A 20,134-nucleotide genomic window follows, 5' to 3' on the forward strand; every position below is an offset into this window, starting at 1 on the left:
CGAAAGCAAGAACAGGAACGCGACTTTAGTCGAGGGAGGCAGTAAGTCACTTAGCGTTGATCGGCGGCGGTGAACACTTTTCGGCTCGCCCGCGGAAGATCCCGCGATGCTCCTGGTTTTTGTCTACAGCTCTCCAAGCATTGACAGTCGCAGCTCATCAACACCGCCCTCACACAGCCATGGCATCTCCGCTCCTCCCCCGGCTAGCCCTACGACAGTCGTCGCGACTGCTGGTCCAGCGACGCGCTGCATCGACGACCTCCGAAGCGACACAAGCAGCCTCCAAGGGCGCAACCGCAGCGAAGGAGACAGCCCAGAGCACCGTCTCCAAGGCACAAGAAGGCCTCTCCAAGGTCACCAGCTCCGCCGGTCCAGCTTTGAGCAAGGCCGCCTCATCTGCCTCGAATGCTGTGTCGAACGTCGGTGGCCGCACTGGCGCAGCGATCAACTGGGTGCAAGGTGGGCATTGAGCTGCGCAAGCCATTGCGTCAAGTCAGCTAACAGGACTGAAGGTCTCATCCCGCACGTCGTGTACTATGGCAAAGTAGCTGGTGAGCTGGGCAGGATCATCTACACCGGCCGTGGCATGCAGCCGCCGTAAGCGCACCCGATCCGGCTATTATAAAGTCATCCATTGACAAGAAGCAGGTCTACACAAACAGTGCAATCATATCTCGGCCAGGTCACCAACGCCGTTCGCAACCCAGCCTCCCTAGGATCGCAAGCTGCCAAGACCGCAGAGAAGTCCGCCGAAACTGTCATCAACAACCCACAGTCCTTCCTCGCGCGAGTAAGGGATCTCGATGCAGCCACTCTGACGACCGTTGGTGTTGTTACCGCTGAGACCATTGGCTTTTTCTCGATCGGAGAGATGCTTGGCCGCTTCAAGATCATAGGATACAGGAGTAGCGGCAGCCACGCCGAGCACCACTAGAGATGAGATGAGTGAGGGCAGATCAGATCAGGCATGCGAAGATACGGGCCAGCTTGTCCTCTTGAAGGGACAACAAGTGCGCACTGTCCTTTGCATCTAGAGGAACGCAGCCAGAACTACGAGATGGCGTGGGAGGATGTGCATAAACCGATATGTCTTTACTACTAGAGCTCATTACCAACAGTCGCAGAATTCTTTCACGTTCAGACGAATCGCGAAACAGCTCAGAGGCTCGCCGATCGCTACCGCCCCTGCCAAAGGACATGGTCCTTGCCTTGTGCTACTGGTACAGCATCCCTCGCCCACGCATCCACGACGACATGTCGAGACTTGCGAGAAATGCGCAAGCGACCTGCACTTTTCTCCTCCCACCGGTACCAATGACACTGGAGTGAGTTTGCTGATGTGAAGAGTGCAGAGTGTTCGCACGGACTTGCGGCCGTCGCCGACCTCATCCTTGATCGGCAGGTGCTAATCCACCAGCAGAATTCAGCTCACACCAGACTTCCTCCAGCAAACATATCTCACTGAACTGCAGCAATGCCAAATACTCGCCTTGCGGTTGTTGTGTCAGTGTGGCGCGCTGTGAAGCCACGCCTTCTCACAAAACGACTGACTGCATCTCAGCAGTTTTGACACCAGGACAGGGCCACTCTTCGAAGCCCACATCGACAACACATAGGTGGATGCCGCTACAGCCACTACAAAAATCGATCCTGGCATCTACAACCACCTGGACTCGTCTGTCTCGGCGAAGACTGAAGCCGAGGATCACACGACCAGTGGAAGAAACAAATTGCTTGTCCCGCAACAGGCACATATCGCCCGGTATCAAGCAAAGATTCAGCCAGGCCGAACATCGTGCATGAAAGTGAAGTCTCCCACTAACACAATACGCCCCGGCGAGACACCTCGCTATGTACCGAAGTGCCTGGCATTTAGCGTCACCCTAGGTTCAAATAAGGAATGTCCTGCTAGACGTCTTTCCAGGCAAGAAAGATCCGACTCAAGGAATCGTCCTCGCCAAAACGTCCACTGGCAATCGTGGAACATTATCCAGCTCCGAGACCTTACGCACGTACGCGAGTGCTCAGGCCCCAGCACGCGCTACTAGCAGCCACGTCGTTACGGAGACATGTAAAGAGTCTTGCTTGGAGGCCCTCGAACGCGCCAACGCCGTAGATGTCCTGAAGGGGGCCTGCTATTGTCAACACGACAAGGATGCCATCGGCTATGATGGGTGGGTAAGGAGGGCAGAGAGGTATAAGCGACGGCATGAACGATGCAACCACTCCATGCCACTTTCACCTGAAGCAGACGTCTTCTGTAGACATGACCAGAATAGGCCACGCCACTGGCTCACCGCAACGCAGTCTAAACTTTAAAGTCGAGCCCTTACAATGCACTGACTCTACTTGTACCTACGCCTTCGCCCTGAAGCAGATCCTATCTCCAGCATACGCGTAGGAAGTGTGATCCGGCGGCAATGAGCGCTTGCGGATCTGAAGCCGACAAGCATAGCGATCCGTACCTGCAGCATATCGATCTCGTTATGGCGTTGTGCGACTCGTCACACGAGAGCCTCGCTGCGGCAGACTGGCACGATATTGCCACTATTCACGACCGCGCAGAGCTCATGTTCACGCAAGTCTACATGTGTCACCACGGCCAGGTTATCTGGCAAGCAACGCCAACGTGACTCTCACAGCAAGAAGAAATCTCTTCGCCGAATGAGAAAGCTTCACATTAGCCGTGGCTTCAGAGCCGCGGGATCACTCCCCAAACGCTGGCAGTGGGTCACGCACAACACACGCTGCTACCTAGGAGCTCGACACGAGAGGCGACGCGCGGAAGCAAGCAAGACCGGCGGCTCAACGCTTTCACAGCAAGTATTGGCACTACTACGTTAAGCTCCAGCAGGACGAGCTACACACCATCGACGCAAAGGTTGCACGCCTCCTGTGTGAAGCGAACAGCGATATCATCGTGGAGGCAGGCATTTACACGCAGCGGCACGGGGAACGACATTCCACCCGCCATGATCAACTGCACATATCTGACCCCAGTCAACTAGCATTGTTCATGCGATCAGCAGCTGTTGGTGTCGTGGCACGTGCGTGGCAATCAAAGCTGCACCAGTTGCATCTTCATGATGCCGAGCTGCAGCAGCGACGGCGGAGACGGCCACTTTGACGTCAATGAATGGCCAATGTAGGCTGTCCAATGCTCCAGGCTCGAGCAGAGATCCGCAAAACCAAAGTATGATTTGCGTCGTGTCGGATGTATCGCTCGATCAAGGCGTATGCAGGCGAACGCAGGCGAATGCACTTCCTGTTAGAGGGGCATTAGAAGGCATGCACCTGCAAGCCTGGTATCACCAGCTCCACAGGGTCTACATTCCCACACTGCAGAAGAGGCACGCATGTGGCAGTTGCACGTCGCGGGATTGCGGCTTGCAGGGCTCCCTTAACAGAGCGAGCAGAGATGCATGGATATGTCCGTTGCGCAAGACGATCTCGTGGAGGGCGGAGGGTGGAGGCGGCGTGGCCAGCGCGGTTACTTGTTAAAGATTTCGCAATCGATCAACCAGCATCGCTTACAACATGTGTCCACCTCAACACTATTTGCTGCGCACGATCTGACACGGAGGTACGTACCCAAACGAGGGTGGTGGTGAAGCTTTTTGTCAACGCACCCGACCTGTTCACTCGCGCGTGCTAGCGACAACTCTACGCCGCTAGGAGGAAGTCGTCATTAGCATGTGTGGATGTTCCCGGCCGCGCTCTACCCCAGTCGACGGTCCAGCTAATCATCGTCTCATGTCTCACTCTCAACGCCTTTTCGCCGGCAGCTGCGCAGGTGATGAGTGTTGAGAGCGTCAGCCGCCGGCGGCGAGCGCGCGACGTGTGCGTGGTGGATGTAGACGCGGCGAAGTGGCAGTGGCAGTGGCAGTGGCAGTGGCAGTGGCAGTGGCAGTGGCAGTGGCAGTGGCAGTGGCAGTGGCAGTGGCAGTAGCAGTGGCAGAGCCAGAGCCAGAGCCAGAGCCAGCAGCAGACTCCAGAGTCGCAATCTCGACCGTTGGCGAGTACTGTAGAAGACTTCCCTAGCGAGAATCTCAATGGCGCTTAGCCCTTGTTGGCCGCCGAGTGCACGAGCCCGTAGATGGCCGTCGCTCTCCATCAGGGCTCCATCTGGCGCACAGAGCTTGCCGCCGAGATTGGCCCATCAGGTGTGGAAGAGGGCGTGTCGGCGAGCAGGTGGGATGGCCTCATCCAGCGACAGTCTACAGATACGCCCATCGGACGGCGGCGGGGCTAGACGCGACAGACACGGGCAAGTCGTTCATCAACAACAGGGCAGCAGTAGTTGAATTAGCAGGAACAGGGCTTGACGGCACTCGCTCCTACAGCGAGCAGGTGCGACTAGACGGGAGACGAGTAGAGGCTGGGAAGAGCGCGTACGAACGCACGGATGGGAAGGTCGCCAGCATGAGCGCAGGACTGGGGCAAAGAACTGGTGGTCGCGGGCAGAATGCTGCGTGTGCAAAATAAGGTATTGCAGTGTGCAGCTGTCAATAATGGCCGTTCCGATAGCAGCAGCGGCAGTACATACTGTAGTTATGCTCGTGCTACCGCTTGGTGAATGATTATGTATCCGTGTATCGCTCGCTCGCTCATCACTCGCCCGCCCGCTCGCTCGCCTGCCTGATGATGAGAGCGCTCGAGCTAAGGATGTGCAAGCGGCTGCGGGCTCGAGCAGCGTACCTAGTAGACGTAGAACTAGTAGCTGCTGCCAAATGGCAAATGCGCAGCTGCACCTGCCTGCAACCCCACCAGAAGTCGACCGGGAAGAGGGGCGTCTCAGGTCTGTGCCAAAGCTTGCTGCATGCGCCAGACTGACCAGGCCAGCTCCAATTCGACGCTCGCCGCCAGCTTTACGCGCCTCCATTTCCTCTCGGTGATCTCATAAGGTATGGAGCTCTGCACATATTTCTGTACTAATAAAACATAGCCCAGCATCCACCGCACCCTAGGCGCTCTCGCATGACTACCGAGGAAACCATGGCTAAGACTTATATTCTTCCTACTGCCTCTGCCTGCGTCCTCTGATCGCTTCCCTTTTATACTTTTACATCACCAGATGTCCGTCGGTGACTCTGGTCCTCTCGCCACCATTCACTCTCGTTTAAGGGTAGCAGCATGGTTTCCTGGCTTTGTATCGCCGTCGTTGCATGGTATGCTATCTCTCCCTCCACTTCTCGACAGCCCGTCCGTCCTCTTCGGGGAACGGGTAAAGAAAACTCTATATCCACGATGCACGTGAGGCTCACACATCGAACAGGTTGTTTCGTTACTTCCGCCTGATCGTCAATTGCATTTCACATTGGACCTTCCGACCAATCCCCATACCAGAGAGCCCTACCTACACCTCGCAGGATGTCACCATCATCCTGCCGACCATTGCCAACGGTGGCGATGAACTCGAAACCACCCTGCGGACTTGTCTCTCCGCCCAGCCGTACGAGCTGATCCTAGTGACGATCGAGACCAACGTCGAAAACCTCACCAAGACGGCGAACAGGATTAACGCCAAAAAGATTCGCGTTCTAAGCATACGGGAAGCGAACAAACGCAGACAGATGTGCCGAGCGATACCGGAAGTGTCAACACGCATTACCATCTTCGTGGACGATGATGTTATGTGGCCGCCAAAGGTGTTGCAGTGGATGCTGGCACCCTTTGAGGATCCAAAGATGGGCGGCGTGGGCACTTCGCAGAGGTTGAGGCGCTCGCAGAACATGAGCGTCTGGAGCTTCCTGGGTGCGGCATACCTCGAGCGCCGAAATTTCGACTGCTCCGCTTGCCTCCACATTGATGGCGGCTTGCCATGTCTCTCCGGTCGGACCGTCGCTTATCGAAGCGCCATTCTCCAGGACGATGCGTTCACCCACGGCTTCACGCACGAAGAGTGGCGCACGTGCCAGCTCAACGCTGACGACGATAACTTCATCACGAGATGGATGTACAGCCACGATTGGAAAATCGCCATGCAGTACCACAAGGAGGCGGAAGTGCAGACGACGCTGGAGGATGGGCCCAAGTACCTGAGCCAGTGTCTCCGGTGGGTGCGCAGCAACTGGCGCAGCAACCTCACGAGCATGTTTGTCGAGCGTCACTACTGGGCGTATGTGTACCATGAACATATGGCTGCAAGGCATTTACTGACAGGATCTGCAGAACACAACCCTGGAGCACGTACTCCGTCCTTCAAACAACAATCACGGCCTGGGCATTACCCTATGATCTCTTAATATTCATTTCCTGCTACCAAGCATCATATAACTGGCCCGAAAATCTGCGCACCGCACTTTTCGTGTTCCTGTTCACATGGACATTTCTGTTCAGCAAGACTGTCAAACTTTGGGGTCACTTTTTCCGATACCCAGCAGACGTGGTCTTTATACCCGTCTACGTATGCTTTGGCTACTTCCATGGTCTGATCAAGCTATGGGGTCTTTTCACACTAAGTGAGGTGAGCTAACGGCATAAGCTTAAAATTGACGAATGTTATTCACTGACCGCCTTTTCAGACAACATGGGGAAGCAGAGACGGCGCAGATACCGACAACCGCGTGCGTATGATTCGGCTGCCACAATACGGCTCGACGATACCCGATGGCCGGAAGTCCGAGACTTTCGACTTTGCCAACAACGAAGTGGTCGACGAAGAGACACTGCCTGCCTACGACACCCACCGCAAGCATCACAACCTACCCTTAATGACAATGACAACGACAACGACAACGACAACACCCTATCACGATTGACGAAACTTATGTTTGCGCACGATACCCAGGCATCGTCTTCAGTTCTTGCATCAGCACTTCGCATAGAGGTAGATGGGTGCGAGGCACCATCTGCCACCAGGAGAGGCATCACCTGCCCGTTGGAAACGCTGTGCTGGCCCAGAAAAAGTTCTTGGTGCTACTCATGAGCAGGTTTATTTGGCGAGGCGTAACGGCTTGAAAAGTTGGGGCACGCGGCCGGCACAGTGGTTTGAGCATGGCTGTCCCAAGAATGTAAGGGAGATTTGCAGAGGCACGTTTGGGCGGCAGGCTTGGAGCTTTCGACGCAACTGCTACGTTTGGAGCGTTATTGAGCGTTTGTGTACAGAGTACCTCATGGCATAGCGACGTCTCTATCAGGCACGGACAAGCAATTTGATGGCCTTGATGCGGTCGTTGATAGAATCATATTGATGCTGCTACTGAACTCGCCGTGCTCGCGTACCTGCAGCGCAGCAGGTATCCTTGTACCGAGGCCTGCTGGGTCTCTGCTGTGCGACTGCCCGCTTCGCATATGAACAATGAGTGCGATGTACACAACGTATCTTCTCGGTAGGCCCGTCGTTACACACTGCCTTCGCTTACAAGGCATAACAGCTCTCAGCACTCTCCTCCACCTCAGCTCCCGCTTTCCGGTCCTGTGATGCACTACCGTGCTGACCGGAAGCGAATCTGAAGGCTCACTAGTGGTGGCAGCCACGAATCCATCATCCACAATATTGACTGGCCACATCTGCGGCCATCGTGGACGAGAGCTAATCCATGGCAGCCGGACAGTGTAAACCGCCAAGCTTTCTCAAAGTTTGGGGTAATTCCATCAAATGTCAATGAAACTTGAGCAATTAGTCAGTGAGCCACAAACGCTGGCCACTGGCTGTGGATCAGAGATGTGGTTGACCGTATGGCTGTAGCTAAATCCAACGTGGCCGGACAGCACTAAGGCAGCAGGCTCACACGTTTTCGCGCCTGCTTGCGGTTAGGCAGTGTGCCATGCATAACGCCTGCCAGCCACCTTATGCAAAGGCCTGCTCGTGCAGGCGAGAGGGGTGGACCGACGATCATGAGGTCGACAGACATCACCGTCGACTTCGGGCAGGATGCCGCAACAACCACGCCCAAACCCTCTTGACTGTTCGCCACCACGAATGTTGAGTGGTCATGCGGCTCAATCGGTGCTGGAAACGTAAGACGCGCTGACCGGAGGCAAAGGGTTGCGTTGTTTGGGAAGAGTGCATGTACGTACTTGATACTACGTTCACTCAGGGTTGCCACTTGCAGGGATCAAGGTTCGAGCGAAAAGAATGCACCGGCCGCATGCTCGTCATGCTGCTCACCGACGTCTTTCTCGGCCCGCTCTGATTGCGTGTCTACAAACTTAGTCAGTGCTGGTGGATCACAGGGCAAGATATCACTGCGCAAAGTCTCAAGCCAACAAGCTGATGTACATACTACTACTTGTGGCGTGGTCAACAACCACCTTCAGACGGCCACCTTACTTGGTCTAGTGGACAGCGGCAGCAGAGAGTCATGGGCTGCGTCTCGTCTAACTGCAGCCGACCAGGATGGCTCTCTGCCGTGTGCGTGGCACGATGTCATGCAGCAGCTGTGAGATGTCGTGGATGTCACCATGTCTCTTGACACGACAACGACAGTCGGCTGGAGCTCGCGCAGTCGGCTCGCTGCTGGAGCGGCGCTCGAAGACGCCGATGTCGTGATGGGTCGACATCTCCACAGTATGTAGCAGTGAAGTGAAGCAAACGGCTAAACACGCTTCGAACATGATCTGCCCGCTCTCCGGCGAGAAAGGGCCACCAGCAGGCTCGGGCAAATTCTGAGCGCACGAGCATCTGAGACCTAGACGCCACATGCTCGACTTGGAGAAGAGCTCCAGATTGGCTTTTGATGGTGGCAGAATATCGGACGCGCAGAGGATGACGGCTCGGTGAAAAGTCTCGGGAGTATGTGGTTGTCAAAGATCCTGCGCCAGCGCCAGCTGTCTGACGGCACTGCTGATGCAGAGCATTCACTGATGAAGCCAGACTACGTCAAGACTCAGCTGAGAATTCGCTTTCGTAATTGCCTGTTTGGACATCTGCGGGACTATTGATCCAAGTACTCTCACGCCAAGCTCAGGTCATGCGCGGCTGTCACACTCAATAGACGAGGGTCTGCTCGAAAGTCTGATTACAGCACATTCACATGCAACTCGTATCTGAGGATGAGCCCGTGTCCCCGTAAGAGCGCTCACCAGCAGATAAGGCACGAGATCTCGGAACCCGGCGGACTGATTGTTCTACAGTCTAAGACAACATGCGTTCAGCGTGATTCTGTCGGGCATTCGTCAATCTCGATCAGAAGCGGCACAGCAACATTGAAGCTTTCACTCCTTCAGCAGGAACGTGACAGATTTACGACCTGCATACAGGGTCGTCTGCTAGCGCGTAGTAAGACGATCTCCAATTGCTAGCGCGACTCTCACGATCAGCCTTCACTTCTCCTCCGACTCGAACTTCTGCTCCAATTCCTTGAGGCCCTGGAAAGTCTTATCCCACTTGGCCCATTCCTTCTCGCCATCCTGGAAGCCTCCGGCGAGAGGTAGACGGTTGCCCTTGGGATCGCCCATGCCCCAGAGTCTGCCAATAGCTTCCTTCATCCCAACCGGACCCCAGGCAGCAATGAGCTTCTCGCCTTTGCATATCCTGAATTGCAACTCGCGCATCTGGTTGATATCCTGTTTGGTTGTGCCCTTGGCTGAGCTGTCATTGAACATGCGGAAGAGTCTGACGACCACTCTTGGAAAGCAGCCGGACAGACCATCAATGGCGGCGACACCACCAATTGTCAACACTGGAAGCAAGTTCTGACCAAGACCGGTGAATGTGTAGAAGTGCTCGTGGTCGATGTTGGGCGATGAAGCGATCAATGTCTGGTCATCGATGATGCCGTGCGAGAGCTTTGTGCCAACAATGTTCGGGTGCGCTGCCAGCTTCTCGAATGTGGATGGTGCAATGTAGAGGCCATTCGTCACGCCGGGGTAGTGGTAACTGCCCGTCGTTAGCGCCACTTGTAACACTGACAGCGCCATACTTACATTAGGATAGGAATTGGTGATCGATCTGCCACTACCTCAAACCACTTCTGAAGACCTGCTTGACCTGTTGCTGGAGCAAAGTATGCCGGACCGAGTACCATCGCATATTCAGCACCTGCTGCCTGGCTGTCCTTGATCATCTCAATTGTGTCATCTATGTTTTGTGTCGCAGTGCCCGCAATAATGGGTCTGTCCTTAAAGCCGGCATCGTCCAAAGTCTTCCTCTGGCTCTTGATCAATTCATGCCGCTCAGAGTTGCGAACAAAGATCGCCTCGCCGGTGCTGCCCAGAATGACCAAACCCTTGATGCCACCTCTTGCCAAGAAAAGCGAGTGTTCACTCTGTGTCTCGAGATCGAGCGGAGGTGATACTGGGTCGTAGTTTGAGCTGCCTTTTTTCGCGAAAAAGGTTGGAACTGGGCAGTAAATGCCCTTTGGTGGCGGCGATGCCTGAGCTCCACTGCTGACCATTGTGTATGCGAATGTGGGGTCGAAGAGGGGTGTTGATGTTGTTTGCTGAGATCAGAAGTCGAGGAATAATATCTTACAGATGAAGGAACCTCGAAGATGTTAAGAACTACTTTCCCCGTTCACGTCTCAAGAACAATCCCCCAGAGGCCGACAGTCGGCATTGTGACCCCCACCACAGCAGCCCCAACGATGAGCTGTTCTTAATCTTCCACCGGGCAATCTTCCCCACCCGTTCAGAGGCTCAACTCTCCGGAACATCTCCCACCGAGCTCACTTCCCTCCCGCAACAGTCCACAGCCGGCAGGTGCACCGACGGGGCCGAACTTGGAAGTCACAGCGAAACATCTTCCCATTTATTCTTTCACAAGCTCAATCAACCACCTCTCAACACTCAAACTCCCGGATCCCGCGCGACGACCAGCTGCAGCATGCTATACGGACGATGACACCCTGGGCCCAGTCTGCGTTCTGCAGATATCTCGAGGCGAGCGGTGATGCACAGTCGGACGCGCGACTACAGCATGACGATCAGCACATGCTGAGCTCTTCCGCGCTGTGCTCCTACCGGGATGATATGGACTAGGGAAGGCGAGGGCGACCACGACTTTCAGACGGCACCATGCATGTCTTTGCATCAGGGTGGTCTGGATGCGAATCGTACATGATGCAAGCAATCTTTGTCTTGACTTCAGCTTTTGGCATGTGCTTGATGCAATGTTTACGGGCAGGATGCGTCTTCGGGATGCCGACGGATGGGATGTGGGATTGATATGCCCGTGTATCGCTGTGGCACTTTGTGGTGATGCCGCTGCTCGTACGCGAAGTGCTTGCACGGGAATTGCAAAAAGCCACCACTGCATGGGTAAAGGTACGTACATGGCAGTGGGAATGTCGTTACGCGCAATGCAATACTTGGCAGACATGTGAAGGTAAGTGCACGAATGTCAATACTGAGGTCTAGCTGGCTGCATGAGCAAGGAAAGAAAAGAACAAAACTACTTGGGCGCAAAGAATCGGAACAACTGCTCCTGCAACCACGCCCGCTCTCCCTTGTGGAAGCCATCCTTACCAACGTGCTTTGCGTACTCTCTGAATACGAAGCCGTTTCTTGGCAAGATCTCTGCCATCACGTTCGACACAAACCTTCTCACCCAAGGGTATGATTCGAAGCTGGCGAAGAAGTGGCGATAGATGTGGGACTTTGCGGTATATGCAGAGTCGAAGTGACCTCCAGAAGCCTCACACAGGTAACGAGCATAGTCGTTGCGATATCTGACGTAGTCGTCGGGCTTGAGGTCGTCAGATACACTGGCACCTAGTGGCCAGTCATAGTCCCATGCCCAGTCCAGCGCCAGCCAGTGAGGCACGCAGCTCCAACCAACCTGCCTTGGAATGGCCTCAAGGCAGTCCCAGTCGATCGATCCTGTGACGACACCATCATCGTTGATGAGGATATTCTGAGGGTTGAAGTCCGACTGCATCAGGACAAACTCTGGTTCGCCAGATGGTGGCTTGGTACTCTTCTCGAAAGCCTCGATCATCATCTCCCAGAGTATGTATATGCCCCTCTTGCTGGCGTCCTTGATCTGCTCTGGATACCCGTCGGCTTCGAATCGCTTTGCCTTGCCGGAGGCGAGCATAGCTTCTACGGAGTTCTGCACAGGCAGAATGTTGAAGCTCCTGTGGACCATGAAGATGTTGGAACCATTTAAACGGAACCCAAAGCTTATCTGCGGATCCAGGGCTTCATCGTCTGACCAGTCGAACGCTATGGTGCCAAACTGATCGAAGCGAACATCTTTCAGACCACAAACCATCTGTGCCAAGCTTCGAAGGAAGTTTTGCCGCTTATTCTCGATCGCCCCTGCGGGATTGCAGCTACCCTTCCAAATGGTGTCGGCAGTAGTTCCCTCGACAAAGCTCATCAACGTATATGGGGCTCCGATCTCATTGTCCATGGTCATATCGTAGGAGTAAAGTACCGGGGTTGGCAGATATGTGTTGTTCTTCATGTATCGCAGACCCAGCGCGGCTGCTCTCAAATCGTCTTGATCAACCTCCGTCCATCGCTCGGGCCAACCACAGGCTGGTACACGAACGCAGACTTTGACGCCCTTTGATTCGAGGATGTAGGCACTGTTGAAGGCGCCATGCAGTCTGTCTACATATTGGAAGGTATGCTCTTCAAAACCATTCTTGATGTCTTGTTGCAGGGTTCTCATCAGCGCCATCAACTTATGTTGGGGGATGGTACTGGTTGGTCCCCAATACGACCAGTCGTGCTGCTTTGGCTTGAGTGCGATGATCTGGTCTCGAACACGCCGGCCCCAGTCATCTTCCTCGGCCGACGTAGGGGTGACAACAGCAGCTTCTTCATCCTCTGCATTGTCGTTATCAGCAACAGAAGAAGTGCGTGGATTTGCCCAGGCTAAGAAAGGGGGCGAAGCGAACTGCGTCTCGACAGTGTCAACTGCTCTGTGTTGCTCGCTTACGCGTCGTCTTTTCTCCGTCTTCGTGGCCAGGCCTTTCAAGAAGTTATAGAAGTCGTTGGCGACCTGCCGCGTGACGCCTCGAGGCTTGTCAGATATTTTCGCTGCATTGTCTTGCTTGGATGATTCGCCAGTCTGGGGCATGTCAGTATGTTGTGGCATGTCCATATCACTTTGAGGGGTCTTTGGGGAGCTGTCTGCAGAGTTGCTATAGTGAGCCGATGTTGAAGGTGGTGAAGCATCCATTGTGGCTGTCGGTCTTGCTTATAAGTGTGCGATCCTGAGTTGATGGGCTCCGTCAACGGCGCGATATGTTCACGCGAGCTTTCGGGGATGGCAGGTACGGTGGGAAAGGTGAAGAGAGTGAGTCGTGAAAGCGCTGCTTAAAACGATCAGTGAAGGCAGGAGGTCGTCGGCTGCCATAGTTTGTAGCAAGCATAGGACGTGAACAGGACAAGCAGTGACCACCTGCATCAATGCTCCCCGCGTGTATCAGTGTTCGTGTAGGCATCTACTTGGTGCGTCAATATGCTTGCTTCAAATGCTGGCTTGGCGATATCGCTCGCGATCGATGTTCACGGTGGTATGCAATCGCCACAGGCAATCACAGTATCCAGCACACATTCGGCGGACCACACAGCGGGTGGTGATTCAACGTGTCCAGACAATCACATAGATCAGGACTGCCACGACCCTTGCTCCGCTGCAACCCTTGTCGCGGTCTAATGGACCCATTGCGGCCACTGCGCCTGCGGTCTCATCGCAGACTTGCAAGATGTATTTCGCAGAGGTACTGTTCACCGTATGCCTTGTTTCCACATGTGTGCTTCATTGCTTGCGAGCTGCGATTTCAACTCTTTCCCAGTGTACGGTCAATCATTCATGTTCCACTGATGTACGCTCAATCCAGGCGTGACGGTAGAGGCTGCAGTGACTTCCCTGCCCATAGGCCTCGTCGCGGGTACAGCTACCAAGAGATTCCAACCAGGATGCTCGGATGGAGTTCTGCCGCTGCTGTGTGAAAGGAGGAGGGAGGAGCTGGCCGGTAGAGTTCAGCCACACCCGCGTCCATGCTCATCCCACGTGGAAACCATGCCGATGCGCATCGAGCTCCTGCTTCGTCAAATCATCGAAGAAGAGCAACATCCATCTCAGTAAAGTGTCGCGAAGCCGTCAATGACAACGATACTGTAGAACACAACATCAAAGCGAAAGTGTCATGAGTCTTGAAGTCTTCTAGCGGAGCTCACCGCCCTCCACTGGCCGAGGCTGAAGGCGGCAGACGGCACTGGGCGGCGGCACCAAGAGCGGAGAAAAAACACGAGCAAATAGCGAGAACGGAAATCGTAAGGCCTCACAATGGCCTCGTGGCGGGTCATGATTTCTGCCATGCTCTGGGAGGGCGCGTGGGGGAGAGGTACGGTAAGTATACATGTGTGTGTCATCACCCCGGCACTTCTTTGTATGTTTTCTCATCTCTACCTCACATTCCTCGGAGACACACCAGTGTACTGTATGCCTTGAGGGCGTATGAGCGCAGCACACAAAGGCAGCAAGCCAGGACTATACACACCCGACAGCAAGGACTCACTCGACAGCACTTCGACTTCCGCGAACACTCCAGTCGTGGATTCAGGATGCCCAGCTATCCGAACACCAGCATCTACGTCCCCGGCCTCGTCCGCGGTTGAGCGCAATCAGAATGGCGTGGATCGTCAGTACGATGAAAAGAATGCCGTGAACCATCCATCCTTCTCCAGCAAGGATGAGGACCAAGAGCATCAGATGGCATTGACCGCCACACGCTCGACTCAAGCGCCCGATGGACACGAATACCCAGAAGGCGGCCTTCGCGCCTGGCTGGTTGTTGTCGGCTCCTTCTGCGGTCTCCTGGCCGCTCTAGGTATTATGAACACCATCGGTATCTATCAAGCCTACTTGGCCGAGCATCAACTTGCGAACTACAATGAGAGCACCATCGGCTGGATTATCAGTGTCTACGTCTTCCTGTCGTTCGGTGCGGGGCTACTGATCGGACCAGTCTTCGACAAATATGGTCCAAGATACCTGGTTCTGGTCGGCAGCATCTTGGTCATGCTATGTGCTATGCTGCTAGGTGTATGCACGGACTATTGGCATTTCATGATCGTCTTCGGGATACTGGGAGGCACGGGAACTGCACTCGTCTTCACACCTGCGATCGCATCGATCGGGCACTTCTTCTACGCGAAACGTGGCAACGCAACTGGTCTTGCGGCGACAGGAGGCGCCATTGGCGGTGTCATCTTCCCGCTTATGCTACAGGACTTGTTTCCCAAGGTCGGCTGGGGATGGGCAACGCGCATCCAGGGCTTCGTCTTCCTTGGGCTGCTACTCGCCTGCAACCTGCTCATCAGATCACGTTTGCCACCTAAGGACAATGCGTCAATCCTGCCCGACTTTCGCATCTTTCGCAATGTGGACTTTGCGCTTGTCACGATAGGAACGTACTTCATGGAATGGGGCCTCTTCGCACCGATATCGTATGTCACAGCGTACTCACTCAGCTTTGGAGCAATGAGCTCGACCTTCGCCTATCAGATCATCGCCATCTTCAACGCCGGCTCAGCCTTTGGACGATGGATCCCAGGTCTTCTGGCAGACAAGATAGGACGTTTCAACGCCATGCTAGCTGCCTTACTCTTATGTATGGCATCTTCGCTGGCACTGTGGCTACCTGCTACAGTCATCTCTGCATCGCCTGACCACGACCAGAGCGATGTCGCCTTCGGTCTGACGATCACGTTCTGTGTGCTGTTCGGCTTTGGCTCGGGGTCCAACATCAGCTTGACACCGGTCTGTGTTGGCATGCTGTGCAAGACGGAGGAGTATGGACGGTACTACTCGACGTGCTATTGCATTGTGGCTATCGGTACTTTGACAGGGATTCCGATTGCTGGTGCGTTGATTGAGGCGTGCGATGGTGCGTACTGGGGTGTAGCACTGTTCACGGGCTTGTGCTATATCATTGCTCTGGCAGCGTTCGTTGCGGTGAGAGTGATGAAAGTTGGGTGGAAGTGGAATGCGAAGTTCTGAAAGGTCGATAGACTGAAAGGCATTGAGAAAAAGATGAGGCATGGTTCGACTTTGATGATTTACGCACACGAAGAAGTAGACAGTCGCTCGTTATACCAGTAATACCATACATTGCAGTATCCACCGTTCTCGCGTAGTCATATGCAGGAGCATCATGTGCTACAGTGGGATGTGTGGCTTGCGATTGGGTCGCACGCGTTCATGCGGCGACTTTGCTTTATTCACTTTCCCACTTTTTTCCCGAGTCAACTTGAACTTTGATAATTCGGCGTTGTCGCGAGGTCATCGAGAAGAATGCTGCATCGACAACACACCACTTGACCAAAACAGTTCGCCCGTTCTTGACTTCGCTATGGCCTCTATGCGAGCGAGGATTGCAGCTACCGGCAACATGCAACACCATACTCGAGCTGTCGGCCTGACTCTGGGCCTTGTTCTGAGCCTCTTACTCGGTCTTGGTCTATACGAGTGGAGACGGCGACGCCAGTCGCACGCAGTATCCTCCACAGCAAAAAGCGCACCCAAAGTATCGCGCTTGTCTCCAAGACACTCGACGAGATTGGCATCCCTAGCGTCCTATGGGGCAACAGACTGATAAGTTTCTACTGTGTACCTACTATCATCAATGTAAGTGCTCTGCTGTGTCATGACCACGCCTTTCGGTCAGCATACTGACCTTTTGACGCCACAGGGTTTGTCATGCATTGTCCCAGACGATCGCCTCGCCGAGACTGTCTCTACGCTCCTGTCTGTTGGCTTCGTGGCATGCCGTGACCCGGAATGTACCGCCACAGCTTCGAAGCGAGTCTCTCCTGCTAGAGACCGACCTTCTCGAGCTGCACATCCAATCAAGCACTTTATGGAGAATTCAAAGTCTCGAATCGAGCGATATAGGACCAGGTCACGACATCATGCACGCTTCAGATCCGTCACTGCCACCTTCAGCTGTCGGCGCAGGCTGCGGACCAATGCCAGCTGACCTCTACCCGGTCCGCATTCCTTCTGTTCATCGGTACACTGAGGCCGTCATTCTTCTATACGTCAAGCATCGGCAAGAGCTGCAAGCGCAATTCTGGGCGGCCATGCTTACGTATGTCGAGGAGTACATTGACCCATACGGCAGGCTGAACCACGGTCTCCTGCCACCCTCTATGCGGCGCTACCTACATGATCGAGACACGGGAGATGTGGAGCTGGAGGCTGCAATCGCGAACTTGGAAAGGGACCTGCAGCTTGAGGCGGCGCCTTGATCTGGCAGTGACAGGACCGTAAGGTAGAAGGTCGCTCAATTTGAGTAGTAGACTGACATTCACTTTGATACCATGTGGAAATCAAGCACCGAACACTTCTAAAATGGCCCATGCCATAGTATCTCCCTATCTGCATGTGGCCAGTGTGAGTCATCTTGTCCGGCGCATCGCTAAAAGCCCTCATCCTCAAATTTCGATGACTTTGTCTCCCATGTAAACGTCAGCCTGCGCAAAGTAGTATCCTCTCTGGTTAGTAACCACTTGCCAGCCCGGTCTACCGCCGAAATCGCAGTTGAAGTGAGTGTGTCCAAATGCCCAAACCTTGACGCATGGGCTTGTCCAGCAGACCTCCTCTGACAGATCAGTACAAAAGCCCGAGCTGATGGGACTGTTGGCATGCCTGGGATCGACGCCTCGCGGATCCTTTGTAGGGCTGTGGTGGGTGAGGATGACGACTTTGCGGTGTGGCTCCTGAGTGGCGATCTTCTGAACTTCAGCATTGAGCCAGGCCAGGTCAGCAATGTGAGCTTCGTTATGCTGCTCAACAGTCCAGTCGTCGATCTTGTAGAAGTCGTTGAGGCCCATGCTGACGCGGTCCATGTCATCTTTGGTGGGTCCGATCATGGAGTAGAGTGTGCATCCGAGGATGGTGACTTCGTCGTCTGTGTCGTAGCGGGTGCGATTGAGGAAGACAAATTCGCCGAGGGCGGTGTTGGTATTGCGAAGCTGCTTCATATCGCTTGCGAACTTCTCGATCGTCGTGGTGGCGTGGTGCCAGTTGCTGTGATAGGGCTCATGATTGCCGAGGAGGAAGAAGACCAGCTTGAAGCGCTCGAGTTGAAGTTGAAGGAACTCGAGGAGGCCCTTGTCTTTGACACAGCCGATGTCACCGATTAGAGCTGCGCAAGGCGACTGTGCAGGTAGTTCGAAGACATCGTATGCCTTTGGAGCCTCAAGGTGCAGATCGGAGAATAGCTGGAAGCTGAATGTAGACTGCGGCGCCATGGTGTTGTTGTCAATTGTGCGCTGGAAATGATGGAACAGTCGAGCTTTGAACTCAGGAACTAGTCGCATAGTACACGGATCTAGAGCATTCTCATACATGTGGCACAGTCATGATTCTTTCTGTAGGCAGCGTTGTGTAACCGCAGCAGGCTGCAAAAATGTGCTGTTGGCGGTTGTGAACCTCCAAAGGTAAGCGTAGCGGAGTGGAGCTCTCTACCAACCCTTCTAGACTGTAAAGTAGCGTGCGATCCACGCTACCGCTACCCGACGTACAGTGCTTATTATACGACGACATAGGCGTTAGCGACGAGTATATGTTTGCGAGTTCGCCAACAGGCACAGTGCGGTAGATCGCGTGACCCTAAAACTTAAAAGTTGACCAATCAGAGCGGGCGCCAAGGCTAGTCGAGGGCTGGTATAGAGCTTCACTCCCTCGCTGACGCCTCACCTACGTACTCGCAAGCTCGTACTCCGGTGTGGCTAGCGCTCGGTCGCTACGCTTAATCAGTGTGTAGTAGCTCCTTAAGATGCCCGCAAACCAGATGATAGCAACTTTATTTAGCAACTTTATTAGATAGATAGATTTGTTATTCCCCTAATCTAGTACCCTATTCGGCCTATATAGGTATATATCTATTGTTATATACAAAGGGAAACCCGAATAGGTGAAAACCCTTCTCGCCCCCGACTTCTCCCTGTCTAGATTAGCTTTCCCTCTAAACGTACGTAGTCTATATTACTACCCCGTTAGCCCCCGCTCCTAGCCGGTCTCGTCGCGCTACGCCGTATCCTCTCTTCCTATACTACTCCTACTAGGCGGTACTATTCTAGCTAGCCCTTCTCTAGTATCTAGTTCGTAATACGCCGTAGGTCCTTAACGTTATTAATTAGTACCCTAATCGTCCGGTTCCTCGCCTTTACTATCTACTCCCCCCTTCCTAGCGACTACCTCGGATAGACGAGGAGTACGTACCGTATATTCTAGAAGTAATAGCCGTAGGGGTAGCTAGTATTCGTATATTCTAGAACCTTCCTCTATAATAGGTACCCCTAGAGGCCGATATATTCGCTTTATAGTTAGGTTACTATACTACTCTATACCCTCGTAAGGCGGTAGTAGATAAGCTTCGGGGTGTTACAAATATAGGTTAGTAGGCATGTCGCACGGTACTAAGACTAACTTAGTATATACTAAGCTAGTCGAGACAATAGTACGGTAATACTATTATAATACCGTACGAATAGTAGGAGCGACTTAGAGGAACTACCGTCGTAGGATAAGATATAGGTAAAACCGATAAGGCGTAGTGAAATAGAACTAGGACTAGAGCAATATCTCTCTATATAGGTATAAGAGACGTAGTCTCTATACCGATAGTAGAGATACCTTTAATACTAAATACTGTTCTACTATATACCTTCGTATACTATATTAGTCCTTCCTCCTTCTCTATTACGTGTCCTAACTTCCGTACACACATATACTATACCTATTTAACAGGTTATAAGCCCGGGTTTGCTCAATAGGACATTGATATATTAAGGAAGTACGACGTAGGGTATTATACCCTATACCCGGAATCCGTACGGTAACGTACTAATAGACTCGGGGAGTCTACTATACGGAACGCTACTAATAGACTCGGGGAGTCTAAGCTTATTCTAACTACCGTAGTCAAGTAGAGCTTGCTATATATCTAAGGCTACCTTCGCTATAGAAGACTTAACGAGTTACGAGGGCCCCCGGAAGATCGGCCCTACCCTTACTCGTAAGAACTAGAAGCGCTAGTTTGTTATACTACGAGACTATCTCGAAAGCCGGGAGGTATTCTAGGTTATCGACGACTCGTCGGCTGATCTCCTAGAATCCGTTACGCCTAAGATCACTTCGAAGGCGAACGGTATAGCGAGATATACTATCTTAGTATATTTGTCCGAGGAGGATAACTAAGAAATCTTAGATATACGAGATACG

The 20,134-nt window shown here is 53.5% G+C and overlaps 7 protein-coding genes across 7 annotated transcripts; 4 read left to right on the forward strand and 3 right to left on the reverse strand.

The window, feature by feature from the left end:
- Positions 1 to 179: 179 nt before the first annotated feature.
- On the forward strand, positions 180 to 934 carry CLAFUR5_12023 (ATP synthase subunit g, mitochondrial; the record flags this gene model as incomplete). The annotated part of the gene is made up of 3 exons (XM_047911171.1): positions 180 to 459; positions 513 to 597; positions 649 to 934. The coding sequence occupies 3 exons, from the start codon at positions 180 to 182 to the stop codon at positions 932 to 934; spliced, it is 651 nt and encodes a 216-aa protein (XP_047767410.1).
- Positions 935 to 5,165: 4,231 nt separating this feature from the next.
- Positions 5,166 to 6,761, forward strand: CLAFUR5_12024 (Type 2 glycosyltransferase; the record flags this gene model as incomplete). The annotated part of the gene is made up of 4 exons (XM_047911172.1): positions 5,166 to 5,224; positions 5,276 to 6,118; positions 6,172 to 6,466; positions 6,525 to 6,761. 4 exons carry the CDS (start codon positions 5,166 to 5,168, stop codon positions 6,759 to 6,761), a joined length of 1,434 nt encoding a protein of 477 aa, XP_047767416.1.
- A 2,506-nt stretch (positions 6,762 to 9,267) lies between these two features.
- On the reverse strand, positions 9,268 to 10,340 carry CLAFUR5_12025 (L-threo-3-deoxy-hexylosonate aldolase; the record flags this gene model as incomplete). The annotated part of the gene is made up of 2 exons (XM_047911173.1): positions 9,268 to 9,823; positions 9,871 to 10,340. 2 exons carry the CDS (start codon positions 10,338 to 10,340, stop codon positions 9,268 to 9,270), a joined length of 1,026 nt encoding a protein of 341 aa, XP_047767415.1.
- Positions 10,341 to 11,335: 995 nt separating this feature from the next.
- CLAFUR5_12026 (uncharacterized protein) lies at positions 11,336 to 13,075 on the reverse strand (the record flags this gene model as incomplete). Its single annotated transcript, XM_047911174.1, has 1 exon — positions 11,336 to 13,075. The coding sequence occupies one exon, from the start codon at positions 13,073 to 13,075 to the stop codon at positions 11,336 to 11,338; it is 1,740 nt and encodes a 579-aa protein (XP_047767414.1).
- A 1,284-nt stretch (positions 13,076 to 14,359) lies between these two features.
- Positions 14,360 to 15,904, forward strand: CLAFUR5_12027 (Riboflavin transporter MCH5; the record flags this gene model as incomplete). Its single annotated transcript, XM_047911175.1, has 1 exon — positions 14,360 to 15,904. One exon carries the CDS (start codon positions 14,360 to 14,362, stop codon positions 15,902 to 15,904), a length of 1,545 nt encoding a protein of 514 aa, XP_047767413.1.
- Positions 15,905 to 16,815: 911 nt separating this feature from the next.
- On the forward strand, positions 16,816 to 17,154 carry CLAFUR5_12028 (uncharacterized protein; the record flags this gene model as incomplete). Its single annotated transcript, XM_047911176.1, has 1 exon — positions 16,816 to 17,154. One exon carries the CDS (start codon positions 16,816 to 16,818, stop codon positions 17,152 to 17,154), a length of 339 nt encoding a protein of 112 aa, XP_047767409.1.
- Positions 17,155 to 17,340: 186 nt separating this feature from the next.
- CLAFUR5_12029 (uncharacterized protein) lies at positions 17,341 to 18,159 on the reverse strand (the record flags this gene model as incomplete). Its single annotated transcript, XM_047911177.1, has 1 exon — positions 17,341 to 18,159. One exon carries the CDS (start codon positions 18,157 to 18,159, stop codon positions 17,341 to 17,343), a length of 819 nt encoding a protein of 272 aa, XP_047767408.1.
- Between the last annotated feature and the right edge of the window lie 1,975 nt (positions 18,160 to 20,134).

This window comes from Fulvia fulva, chromosome 10 (assembly GCF_020509005.1).
Source record: "Fulvia fulva chromosome 10, complete sequence".
NCBI lineage: Eukaryota > Fungi > Ascomycota > Dothideomycetes > Mycosphaerellales > Mycosphaerellaceae > Fulvia > Fulvia fulva.